The 13,106-nt window shown below is 37.1% G+C and overlaps 1 protein-coding gene across 4 annotated transcripts in view; it reads left to right on the forward strand.

The window, feature by feature from the left end:
- Nucleotides 1–13,106, forward strand: part of smad4b (SMAD family member 4b) — a 179,902-nt gene that overhangs the window by 98,339 nt on the left and 68,457 nt on the right. For all 4 annotated transcript variants that reach the window (XM_069923907.1, XM_069923908.1, XM_069923905.1 and 1 more), the window contains exons 6-7: nucleotides 7,387–7,506; nucleotides 12,981–13,094. In XM_069923907.1, the coding sequence (XP_069780008.1) occupies nucleotides 7,387–7,506; nucleotides 12,981–13,094 (234 nt within the window). The remainder of the gene's footprint in view (nucleotides 1–7,386; nucleotides 7,507–12,980; nucleotides 13,095–13,106) is intronic.

The following is a 13,106-nucleotide window of genomic DNA, read 5'->3' on the forward strand; positions in this document are numbered from 1 at the left end:
TCACCTTTTGAAAAACTTCCCACAAACTTTTGCTTCCTTGTATGCTCTTTTGGTTTTACATTGGCTTTGATTTCCATTATCAGCCGCAGTTGTGACATTTTTCCATTTGAATATTATCTCTTTTTTGATACGTACAATATTTATCCTGCACTTTCCTCATTTCTCATAGAAACTCCATCCATTACTGCTTTGCTATCTTCCCTACTGCTGCCCCTTACTATCTATTTTGACCTCTTCCTCTCTCATGCCACTGTAATTCCCTCTACTCCACTGAAATACCAATACCTCAGACTAGTTTCCCTTGGTGAAATCTCAAATTGAACTCAATTATATTTTGATCATTGCCCCCTTATGAATCCCTTATTCTAAGCCGGGGGTTGGCAACCTTTTTTTAAAACTCGTATTCCCTATGCCGTAAGTGCTCTATGACTAGTAAGGGATTAGTAAAGGATTACTTAAGGTGCTATGTGAGTGGAAAGAAAATGTTTGAAAACTACTGTTTTAATCGTACCTAATTGACTCGTTACGACAATTTTTCTCAAGCAAAATATTTCAATAACAATTGGGACTTGTTACGAGACCAAAGGACTCCAAAACCCAGCAGCAATAGACATTCACCAAGACAAGTGGTTTTTAAAACAAAAGTTGTTTTTAATCAACTTTAAACATGAAAATAGAATCAAGCTTTAACTTATTTCTATACTTAACTAACCCAAATTAACCCTCTTCTAATTCTAAGCGCACGTGTATGTAATGTGTGTATGTGAATTTAAGAAAAGTTCTTTGGTTCACAATTCAATCTCACTTCTCCTTCTTCCAAGTTCTCTGGATGCAGGCAATTCTTATATTGTGCACAGAATTTAACATGTATAAAGTTCACCAGGCTTTGGTGCTTGGAAGGTAAATGTTTACCACTCAGGAAGGTTCTTGTAGGGTTTGCAGAGAGAGATTTGTTGTTCCAGGATTTCCACAATTAGTCACCTCAATGTCTCGCTGATGAAACTTGCCCCATCAGCGTTTTCCAGATGGTAACCTCTTTCTTTCAGGCTACCACAGAGTTCCTTTCTGTTCCTTCTATTCCAAGAGAAACATCAGACAGATAGCACTTCCAGCCATCCACTGCTTTGGAACTTTGTTTCCAACCAGCTCTTCCTGGCTTGCACTATTCAGCTCCTTTAGTGTCACATACACTAGCTGGGAGAGCTTGTTAACTTCTCTCTCTCTCTCTCTCTCTCTCTCTCCCTCTCCAACTGCCAGAAAGCCCATGTGACTCACTTGCAAAACCCCCACCTTCTTCAGCAAACAACAGGAGTTCTACTCCTTGGTTAAGATGTTGTCTTAGATAAACAAAACCCAGGAGTGACCTATCTGTGAGCACTTTGCAGAAAGGTACTTGTAGTCAGTTTGTTTCCTACAAACAATGGTCTTTCATTTCATGACGTCATTTCAATTTGCACCTATTTGTTAAATGTGCATCACATTCTCCAGATATCCTGCAATGTTATTGAATATGAATTCTTCAGTCTTTCAAATAAGATCTGTTTTAAAATGTGTTTATGTATGTAACCCACTAATCTTACCAAAATCCTCCCAACATTTATCCATTACAGAGGAGAGTAATGATTCTCAACCTTCCCTTTCCCCACTCTCATAAAACCTTAAGCAATGCTTTACTAATCACAGAGCACCGATGGCATAGGGATTATTTAAAGTGGTATGTAAGTGGAAAGGAATAGGTTGAGAACCACTGCTCTAAACTCTCTAATCACCTCTGGTGCATTGCACAAGACCCAATCCAGTACAGCTGATCACCTAATATGCTCATCAACAATCTGCTCTAAAAAGCCATCTCTTAGGCATCCTACAAATTCTCTCTCTTGAAATCCAGTCCCAATCTACATGTTAAAGTACCCCGTAAATACCATAGTATACCTCTTCTATTTGCTGTAATCTTTTATTGTCCACATCCAGCTACTTTGTGGAAGTCTGTGTATAACTGCTAACTGTCTTTTCACCTTGCCATTTCTTAACACATCCCACAATGATTCTATATCTTTTGTTAGATATGATTCCATGATGGCTACAACATCTGTAGCTGTACTACAAGGTCATCCACTTTATTTCTTGAGCTGCCTGCATTTAAATACAACTACCCCCCCCCCCCCCCCCCAGATCAGCCCTTCCCAGAAAAAGTTCCAGTGATCCAAGAACTTGAATTTCTGCACCCTGCACTATCTCTTCAGCCATTTATTTGTCTGTGCTATCTTCCTGTTCTGAACTTCCGTAGCCCGTGGCACCAGATGTAATCCAGAGATTGCCTCCTTGGAGGTCCTGCTCTTCAGCCTTTTTCCTCACTCCCTAAATCTACTTTGCAGGACCTCTACCCCACTCCTGTCTATGTCATTGGTACCAATATATACCTCTACCTCTGGCTGCTCACCCTCCCCTTTAACAATATTCTGCACCTACTCAGAGACATCCTGGACCTGAGCATCTGGGATGGAACACACTATCCTGGTGTCTCTTCTGCAGTAGCAGAATCTCCTACCTATTCTCCTGACTTTTGAGTCCCCATATGACTATCGCTCCACCTACCTTCACCCTTCCCTTCTGATGTTCAGAGCCATTGCCTTGCCAAGATGCTCATCCATCTCAGGAGTACCCAAAGGGGTATATTTGTTGCTGAGGAGAATGGCCACAGGGGTGTTGGCCACAGGGGTACACTACACTGCCTGTCCCCCTCTCCCAACTGTCACCCAACTACTTTCCTCTTACTTCCTAGGTGTGATTGCATCCTTGTAACTTTTGTATATCACCCCTTCAGCCTCCTGTGTAAATGAAGTCATTAGGGATACTATTGTCTTCCCTGTCTATCCAGATACTGGAAGAGAAGCATGTCCTTCCCCTGGTTGCCATTCCCACTGTCTATGAACTAGGATAAAGTTAGAAAACCCATTCCTTGGTTGTGTCTCCTTGCAGAATCCTTTTGTTCGTCAACAAGGTGGTTTTTACCCTACCTCAATTCCTGCACCACCACTTTATTCTCTGCTTGCTGGAGCATCTTAAGCCAAAGCTTCAAATTCTCACTCCTCCACGATGGCTGGTATTAGTCAAAGAAGAAATTTAAACGAGCACCTTCCTTTCCTGGTGCTTTTTAAATGTTCCTTCTCTTGTTCACAGTCCTGCACTCATAGTCCCTGATGTGATTTAAACAAGCACCTACATTTACTGGTGTTCGTTTAAACTTGCATGTTGAGTCTGTGGTGAAGAAAGCAGATGCAATGCTGACTTTCTTTTAGAGAGGAATAGAATATAAGAGCAGGGATATAATGTTGAGGCTTTATAAAGCACTGATAAGACTTCACTTGTATTGTGAGCATTGTTGAACTCCTCGTTTAAGAAAGGACTTGCTGACATTGGAGAGTGTTCAGAGAAAGTTCACAAGGATGATTCCAGGAATGAAAGGGTTATCATAAGGGGAGCATTTTTTATCTCTTGGCCTGTACTCATTGGAATTTAGAAGAGTGAGAGGGGGAAATCTCATTGAAACATTTCAAATGTTGAAAGGCATGGACAGAGAAGATGTAGAAAGGTAGGAGAAATTGGGACAAGAGGCCACGAAGATTGAAAGACATCCACTTAGAACAGAGGTATGGAGAAAGTTCTTTAACCAGGGAGTAGTAAATCTGTGGAATTTGTTGTGACGGTTTGTTATGGAGGCCAATTCATTATTTGTATTTAAGGCAGAGATGGATAGGTCCTTGATTAGCCAGAGCATCAGTGGTTATGGGGAGAAGGCTGGGCAGTAGGGGTGAAATAGGAAAATGGTCAGCTCTCAATTGAATGGAGGGTCAGACTTGATGGGCTGAACTGCCTATTTCTGCTCCAATGTTGTGTGGTCTTATGGTTTTAGGTAACACTTTCCTTATTCTAATGTATCTTAATTTCAGAGAATCATCTTCCAAAGTGTGAGCTGCGATATCCCGAATTTAGATCTTTAATCCAACAAATCAAACTCTGTGATTGCTACTTTATGTAGTTTTAATTTGTTGATTAAACTGATAAAATTTTGCATAACTTCACATTAAGACTTTCATAATGATGAATAACAAAGTATTTACTGTATAATAGAAATATAAAAAGTATAAAAAGCTTTTAAAGAGATACACAAACTTTAGAGATACAAAAATTCAAAGAAAAATTTCTTGTGCTCATGCTTCCTTCACATCTGGTAGAAAACAAGTGATTAGCCTGGGTGGATATTATGACATATTACATCATAGTCATATGGTAACACTACAAACAATAGTTCTCTTGAAGAGACAGGCATAAAATTAACTAAGAATCAAAAAACACAAAGTTTTAACCTTTACATTCTAGCCCCTAATTATTATAATAGACATTAATGGCTAATATATAATAATTACTATTACAGATACACAAAGTAAATATAGTAAATATAAGATTAGAAATCAAAACTTTCAGCTTCCTGTAAAAGGCAGATTTTAGTAATGGGTTTATTTAAGTAACCAGCCTTGGTTTTAATCTGCACTTGCCAAACAAAACATTTTTTGTCTGGAACTATATCCATAATTTTCCCCAGCAACCAAGAATTTCTTAGTGAAGAATCGTCCACGATAATTACAGTATCTCCACAAACAAAATTGCGTTTAGCTTTAGAGCACTTTTGCCGTTCTTGTAATAATGTAAGATATTCTTTAATCCATCTTTTCCAAAATAAATCTGCAAAAAATTGCCCTTGTTTCCATCAGTGTCTTGCATAAATATCTTCCCTCTTGAAATTGATCTTCTTTGAAATTTCTTTTAACTCTTTTGGATTTTGAAGCCAATCTTCTTGAGATCGCGAAAGAAATTTGAGGACCAGAAACCCATGTGATGGCTCTTTTCAGAAAGGATTGAACCTTTGATCCTCGTGAAGCCATTATCAGCTGGATTATCCACTGTTTTAACATATATCCATTGATTAGCATGCAAAACCCAGATTTTATTAACTCGGTTAGTCACAAAGGTACGAAACCTTGTGGTTTTGTTATTAATGTATTTAAGCTCTGATGTTCTATCAGTTCAAAACATCGCGTCTACTAACTCCATCTGTAATTATCTTCTTAACATAGTAAGACAATCATCAACATAGAAATTATTTCTGATGATGTTTATAGCTTGAGAACTAAGTTACTCTTCGTTATCTTCAGCACATTTCCTGAGAGTAAAATTTGCACAACTCGGTGAAGAAGTTGCTCCAAATAGATGAACTGTCGTTCTGTATTATTATGCCTTTACTGTGATCTCCATGAGGCCACCATAACAATCATAAAAAAATCACTATCTTCTGATGGTACTTTTACTTGATGAAACATCTCTTTAATATCTGCAGCAATTACAAATGAGTTGTTTTCTTGAGGTCTTTAGCCTGACAAGATTTCTTCTTATTCATCTTGGGTTCTTCACACTGCCCTGGCTTCTCTTGGTTCCTGGGAACTGTAAACAAATTTTGTATCTAACTTGGTCCCTTTAAGAGAGATACTGCTAGCTGAATTGACTCTATGATTCTGCACACAAGCTTTCTTATCTGGATGTTTATAATATCATCTTCTGGGCTTCCTGCTACTTCTGCTCCCAGAACTCTGGCTTATCTTTTCAAGGTTGCAGGTGTTTGGCCAGCTTTTGGCTCAATTTCAAACTGCGTAATTCACAGACAGGTTTCTAACACTTCTGGAATATTGTTATAGCGTGGATGAATTTTGACTTTAAATCAAGTTGTTAATTCTTCAAGACAAATTTTACAAGCCTTTCTTTCTGACAAAGTTCACAATTAAATTTTTCTTTGAATCAAAATGTATCAAAATCATCTTTCAAAGCGTGAGCTGTGATATCCTCAATTTAGATCTCTTTAATCCAACAAATCAAACTCTGGCTGTTACTTTATGTAGTTTTAATTTGTTGATAAAATGGATAAAGATTTTTCATAGCTTCGCATTAAGATTTGCATAATGATGAATAACAAAGTATTTACTGTATAATAGAGATACAAAAAGTATAAAAGGCTTTTAAACTAATACACAAACGTTAGAGATACAAAAATTCAAAGAAAAGTTTCTGTTGTGGCAAGTGTTCTTCACATTGCAGTAAATCTCAGTATTTCATTCCTAAAATTAGAGCTATGGTGACATAGTTGCCTTTTTCATAATTCCTTGACCTTTTGAGGTTTTAACCAAAGGCGAAGTCCAAACACGTGCCCAAGATTGTGTAAAACATTGGTTTCTATAACAGTCCTCATGTAAACTAAGAAATGATTGCAGTACAGCTATGAACTTCCACTCTTGATTTTAATTGAACTTGTATCTTAAAAATCCACATCTAGTAGTTAGGTGAATGTTATGACAAAAATATGAAAGTCAATATTATCTTGTGTTTTTCCAGATTTATTTCAATTTTAGGATTTCATTCACCTCTTAAAGCTATCAAAACTATCAAATAGAACCATATTTTCACTCTTTATTTTTTGGGGGGGGGGAGGGTGGGTTTTTTTAAATATAGATTTTATTTTTTTTTAGTGGCCGTATATGGGGGGGGGGGTTAGACTGATTTAAATTAGGTCATTAATGTTGTGTTGTGATTATTGGGGGGGGGGTTAGTCGGATTTAAGTTAGGTTACTAATGTATTGTATTGTTATTTTATTATTTTATTTTTTATCTTTTCTTTAAATGTAATTTTTCTCTTTATTCTTGTGATAAAATCTTTAATTAAAGTTTTAAAAAAAAAAGAACCATATTAAAGAGCATATGTAATCAAAGGTGAAGATTTATCTTCATGTAGTACATTTTGTATTGTAATTCAGAAAAATGTTTTTTGATAATTGCATTTAACATTACAGATATTTTGAGGTTTTAATTGATTGGACCAAATTTTTAAATTAAATTGAAATGATGGGAATAAATTCATGTCCTGCATTTTATATCTGTCATTTTCCTTCCAGTTTCAGGGTAACCTATGAATTTTCAACATTTTTATTTCTGGTTTTCAATATTTGGGATGCCTCTTTACCAATAAAATCACATTATTCTTTTACTTTTTATGTTTACAATTGTTCTTCCGCAGTCAGAATCATTAAAAAAAAAAGTATAATTGGAGCTGCTGTGTTTTCTGAATCTTGTTGCAGTGATTTTGAAATTTATGGTAGGAAAGAATAATTTGGAATTTGTCTTTGTGGTTTGGATAATATTTGGTATGAAAAATGTCAGTCCAAACTTGAGAATTTAGCTGAAGCTGCATCTCTAGAATTTTTTTGTGATTGTATTATATGCCTCATAGCCAAGTTCCTTCAGCTTTTGTGATGCACTGTATATTCTTCTTTCTTCCATTAGGTCAGCCAAGCAACATGTTGCCAGTGAACCACAATGACGGTTTAATACAGATTGCCTCGGGGCCTCAGCAAACAACCCAGCAGAATGGCTTTCCAGCACAACCAGCAACTTACCATCACAGTAAGGGAACACTATTTCAGAATCATTCTGTCTTCAGATCACATGAATTCATTGGTCATTTGCCATAGATAGATTAGCCCTCTGTAGTGAAAGCTAAATGGCAGTTGGATTCCATTCAAGACAGGGTAACAACTCTGCTTTAATCACAAGAATTATTGTGTCCAAGTTGCATTGTTCGTGTATCTTGTTGGTTTCAGAAAAAGTAGTGTCACATTGCTGGTAGGTTAGTTCTTGGTAAAATTTTCTTATTAGCGATTAGTCCTGGTGTATTTTTTAATTGACTTAATTTCAGGATCTACTTCACAAAAGTTTGTATTGTGAAATGAATTGCTTCCATTGTTGTCTTGAGTTCAATCTGCAGTTTTTTCCTGGGATGTAAATTCCTTCAAAAATTTTTTAGTTGGTATGGTATTTATATTTAGAGAGACAAGAACGGGAGCAGTTGAAACAGAGCTTTGGCACTTTTTTTTAAAGAGAGGCTTGATACATGTGTGATGGGTAATGGAATAGAAGCACGTGAAATTGTAAATTGGACCATTTGGGGTGAATAACCTGTTACGCTGCTAATTTAATATATTTGCTCATTGCTTGAATTTACTTCTTCGTTGTAACCGCTGATACTAGGAATGATATGGTTAAATTGTTTTCAAAACATGCCAACGTGCCTTGTTCTGAATATTGCCAATTAAACTTATTTCTCATCCAAGTGTTTGTCCCATTGTGACTTGCAACAGGACGCAGATGTAGATGTTGGAGTACTATGATGTTATCAGTAACAAAATATTTAAAACTTTTGAGGTTTATTGTGGCTCAAGATTAAATGCACTCTCCTTTACACTCTTCATTTTACATCAAAGAATGGGGCCATTCATTGTGTGGTGACCGTATTCCTATTGCATTTGATGCCATTGAGATTCGATGCTGTTCTGGAAATTCTTTGCATATTGCTCCAAAATTGTGACTGTTCCCCAGGAAATGCAGCTTGGTCAGTTTGAAAATGCATGGCTACGACGAGCTGCTGAGTTTGCAGCTTGCGGCTGGGAAATTTCGGACACATTTAACGGCACAGACGCTTCCAGTAAATGCACCAAAAACAAAACTTCAGACAAGCGAAGTTGTGTGGCCTGATTGTAGAAATGCAGCACCATGAGGAGGAACGGTTCAGAGACGAGAAAACCAAACTGTCCTGTAGATGGCAGAACTCAAAATTGTGGTGGTCAATTTTTGGAGAAAATCTTTACGCTCTTCTCTTTATCCAAGATGTATTTGAGAGGAAATAACATTAAATCTGTGCTGTTTCTACATTGGATTTTATTGCTGGAGGGATGCGGAGGAAGCAGGGTTCACCCGTGAGATCCTGAACCTCGCAGAGCCTTTGGCAGAAGGCAACGCAGGTGTGCCCTTTTTCATCGTACCAGAGATGACCATCCTTTTCACACTAATTTATTTTAAATCTATGAAAATCACTAACTATATTGCTGGTCATGCTAATTTCATCTTCTTTTTAATGTTGCAAATCAGCAATTAAGTCCAGTTTCTTTTTGAATGCATCAGATTCAACTTTTGGTGTGAAGTGTACATATGTAGGCTAACCAACAGCTTTAATGCACGCTTAGCTTGTGATTAGTTTGTAGCAGTACCCTCAGATTTTCTTCTAGTTCTTACAGAAAACATTTCAATCAGTCCTCCATGATTTAATATCATGCCTCATTACTGCACTTCCCTCCACATTTTCCCTACCCCCTCAATAAGAACATGATAAACCTCTAGCCTCTTGTGATAGGCTAGGGGCCATCCTCGTTATCCCCTTTGAATCCTTTCATATGAATGTACTTGTCCTCCTGGATAATCGATATATGCTGAGATTCCCGCTTCACCTGTTTTTCTCACAGATACCATGGCGGCTTCGAACCTTGTAACCATTGAAGATGAAGATGAAGGTGATGATGACGACGATTATGAGGAATCCCAGGAGATTATTCATCCAGATTCTCCAGGGGATGATCCAGATAACGGGCCAAATAGGTGGAGATCTTCCAGCTGGATACCTGAAGAGACTTTGTTTAAAATCGAGGAATGTCACAATGCCATGTTGATTGATGGCTTCCAAAGGATTGAAGAAGGAATTCACGGACTTCGCCAAGATATGCATGAACACATGGAGAATTTGTGTGGCTCCATTGAATCTCTCCGTACACCCCTTCAACTAATAGGGCAAACACTTAGGGAACTTCTTGTGCATGTGCAGGCTAACCAACGGCCAGTGCCAATGGATTCAGGAACTTCTCAGAGTGAAGCAACTGTGGAGCCTGGTCCTTCCAGTGTCTCTCTAGAAACAGTATTCAGCCAAAGTGAAAGACCTTTCAAAAAACAAAGAATTAATTGAAGACGTAACATGGTGTGGGTCATCAAGGGATAATTTTTATCTTGTACATGTTAACTTTTTGTGGAAGGTGTGGTCTTGCCTTAAAACTGTGACATCACATCTGTAGGTTTAACTTCTGCGGAAGGAGGTGGCAACTTCCTTTTAAAAATACAATTTATTTTTGCCTTTTATTCGTTTGCTGCACTGTACTGACATAATCCCATTCTGTCAGGTTGCACTGTAAATGACCATAACAAAGTTTGAAATGTTATTTTGATAACTGTAAAGTATTTTAATGGACTGTGTAATCTGAAGAAAATGTTTCAGACGTATCTTTAGGCAAAATTCCCTCTTCAGACCACCAAGTTTACTCTTCAGTGGGATGTCTTGTGCAGTGTGTTTGGTGATACCTGCAGGTCTTTGCAAGATTGAAGAGCCTCTCCTCCCCTCCACCCCACCCAAATCATGACAAGTCCTTGCATCTGGAAAAAAAATCGAAAGGGTGAGATTTATGATGAGTTTGGCATACATATATAAAATGATTCTTGGCTTTTGAGATCAAAATATCCATGAGCCAGATTCATTTGACCTCTCATTGAACTTTCCACTATGGGGGCTGGAGGACTGCAAGTCCTGTGATGTGTATTCAACCTCAAGTCAAGTTACCTTTATTTATCGTTCATACCATGCTCGCATGGTAAAGACGAGATAGTGTTTCTCTAGGACCATGGAGCATATTTACATAAATATAAGTTAGAATAGTTAAAAACATTGAAATATTAAAATAATAAGACACCTACAGTAAAAGTCCACGGTACACTATCCACATGTGTTCTGGGAATTCAGGAGCCTGTTGGCTTGGGGGATATAACCGTTGTCCAATCTGGTTGCACGGTCCCAAATGGTACGGTACATCTGACCAGATGGCAGAAGAAAAAACAGTTTACATGAGGGGTGTGTGGAGTCCTTCACAACGTTTATTGCCTTTTGCCTGCATTGAATGTTGTAGATGTCCTTCTTGGTAGGAAGAGAGCCCGCGATGATCTTTTCCGGTGACTTCACTATCCTTTGCAGAGTCTTGTGGTCTGAGGTGGTACAGCTTCCAAACTAGGTGGTGATGCAGTTGCACAGGATGCTCTCAATACATCCTCTGTAGAATGTAGTGAGAATGGAGGGTGGGAGGTGAACTTTCCTCAGTCTTCACAGAAGGAAACGTTCTAAGCCACATTACTCCTACTCCTGCCTCCAACCCACCTTAATCATTCAACAGTGATGTTACAATTTTGCACTTAGTTTGTTGAAACACTGAAAATATTTTTCAGTTTCTGGAGATTTGCCTGGATTGTACATGGATACTCATGCAATTAGGTAGGCTTTGCACGATGTTGGAACAATAGGATTGTTGAGCTGCTTTGTATTATGTTGCTGTGTCTGGTTTAAGAAATAATTGATTTGATTGAACAGCACTATATCCCAGGCAGCTGTAATCTCGCTGTTTCATATTAGTATTGACAACTAAATTAGTTTGAGTTCTTGTTATGCAGAGTATGGGGACTTTGTTTAACTGATCATATTGAATGCAGAAGCAACTTGGGCCTGTGTTTCAGGACTCCATAGATCCTACTTGAGATCCACATAAGCTGTGTTTCAGAGTAGTTTGGATGGTCACCCATTATCTTCTCTTGTTTTATAGGAGAATGAATGGTGATATGCATTTGGAGAAAGATTGTAAAGAGTATGTTAAGAATGAGGGGGGAGATGAAATTTGTTGTTCAATTTTGACAAATCTGTTCCTATTTATTATCCAAAGCTTTAGCTATGTTGGCAAATTTTATAATAGAAAATAATTAACAGTTACAATTTCTTTGCTGAGAGGCACTTAGAACCAAAGCTTGTGGATGTTTTTGTCCATAAGGTAAAGTTGGTTTGTGGAACTAATTCTTCACTTCATCATCTATTTGACTTACATGCATCAATAAACTTTGTTTGGTGCATTTCTTGGCCATTTTTATTTAGCAAATTTTATTGGATCAGTTGGAATAAATATTTTTCTTTTTCAGTTCAGTTTTCTGATTCTGCAGATATAAAATGTTATGTGAAAAACTGCACAATTATGAAAACAATTACAAATTTTAAGGATTAAATAACTTCATCAAAGGGTGTTTTCAATTATAGGCCTTTAATATTGAACATAAACTTATTTTATTTCATAAAGATTTGTATACAGAGCAAGTTTCAAGTCCAATAACACATCTTTTATCACTTGCAATAAAGGTTTACTGTCCTGACAATTTCTGACTATTTGATGTACTGTACCGTATACTGTTGGACTGATTTCTATCTCAAATAAATCCAGCTTATAATGAGCACCTTTGCTATTGTAATCCTTTTATGTAAGAGACTTTTGACATGAAGTCTTAATCTCTTTGCATATCATGAAATTGAGGCATTGACTAGCTCGTCTTCTTCAGAAGTTAAAGAGGGTTGTTCAATATTCTGACAGTAAATATCAAAAGACTAGCTCTTGTTTTTAGTGGTTGAAATCAAAGCATCGCTCTGCCATCTAAAGGGGTTCTTTGAATTTGCTGCCAGATACAGGATTGTGTGTTGATTCCTGATTGTCTATTGATTGCATATTTGATCACATGATATACGGTCTCCATTTGTTTCACCTGAGGAAGAATTAGAATGGGCAGAATTTCCTTGTCCTGTGTTGTAAATACCATGTAATATTAAGTTTAACACTGAATGCATAATTGCCACTTAGTTTTATTCAACGTGTCACAATTTCTGGTGATATAAGTTGTTTTTTAGCTTTTTTTCCCCAAATGTATGTTTACTACCTTGACCTGGAGGTGTATTTGCTACAAACAGGTAAATTAGATTTTTAGTGTTTAATTTCATGTTTGGATTATATTGATATATTGTGGTTAAATTGCATTTAATATTTCAATCATAATCCTTTTACAAAAATTATAACTTTGCATTATCTTTTACCCACTATTTTTACAGATTTGAAAAATCATAATGTTCATTGAATTTGATCTAAATGTTTGATTATTGTAAACATTCATATGCAACTGTATTTTCCCAATTTGTAACTTAACAGATAGCACTACAACTTGGACTGGAAACCGAACAGCAACATTTACCTCTAACATGCCTCATCACCAGAATGGACATCTTCAACACCATACCCCTATACACCACACTGGCCACTACTGTAAGTCATCAT

This window comes from Narcine bancroftii, chromosome 3, assembly GCF_036971445.1.
Source record: "Narcine bancroftii isolate sNarBan1 chromosome 3, sNarBan1.hap1, whole genome shotgun sequence".
Taxonomy (NCBI): Eukaryota; Metazoa; Chordata; class Chondrichthyes; order Torpediniformes; family Narcinidae; genus Narcine; species Narcine bancroftii.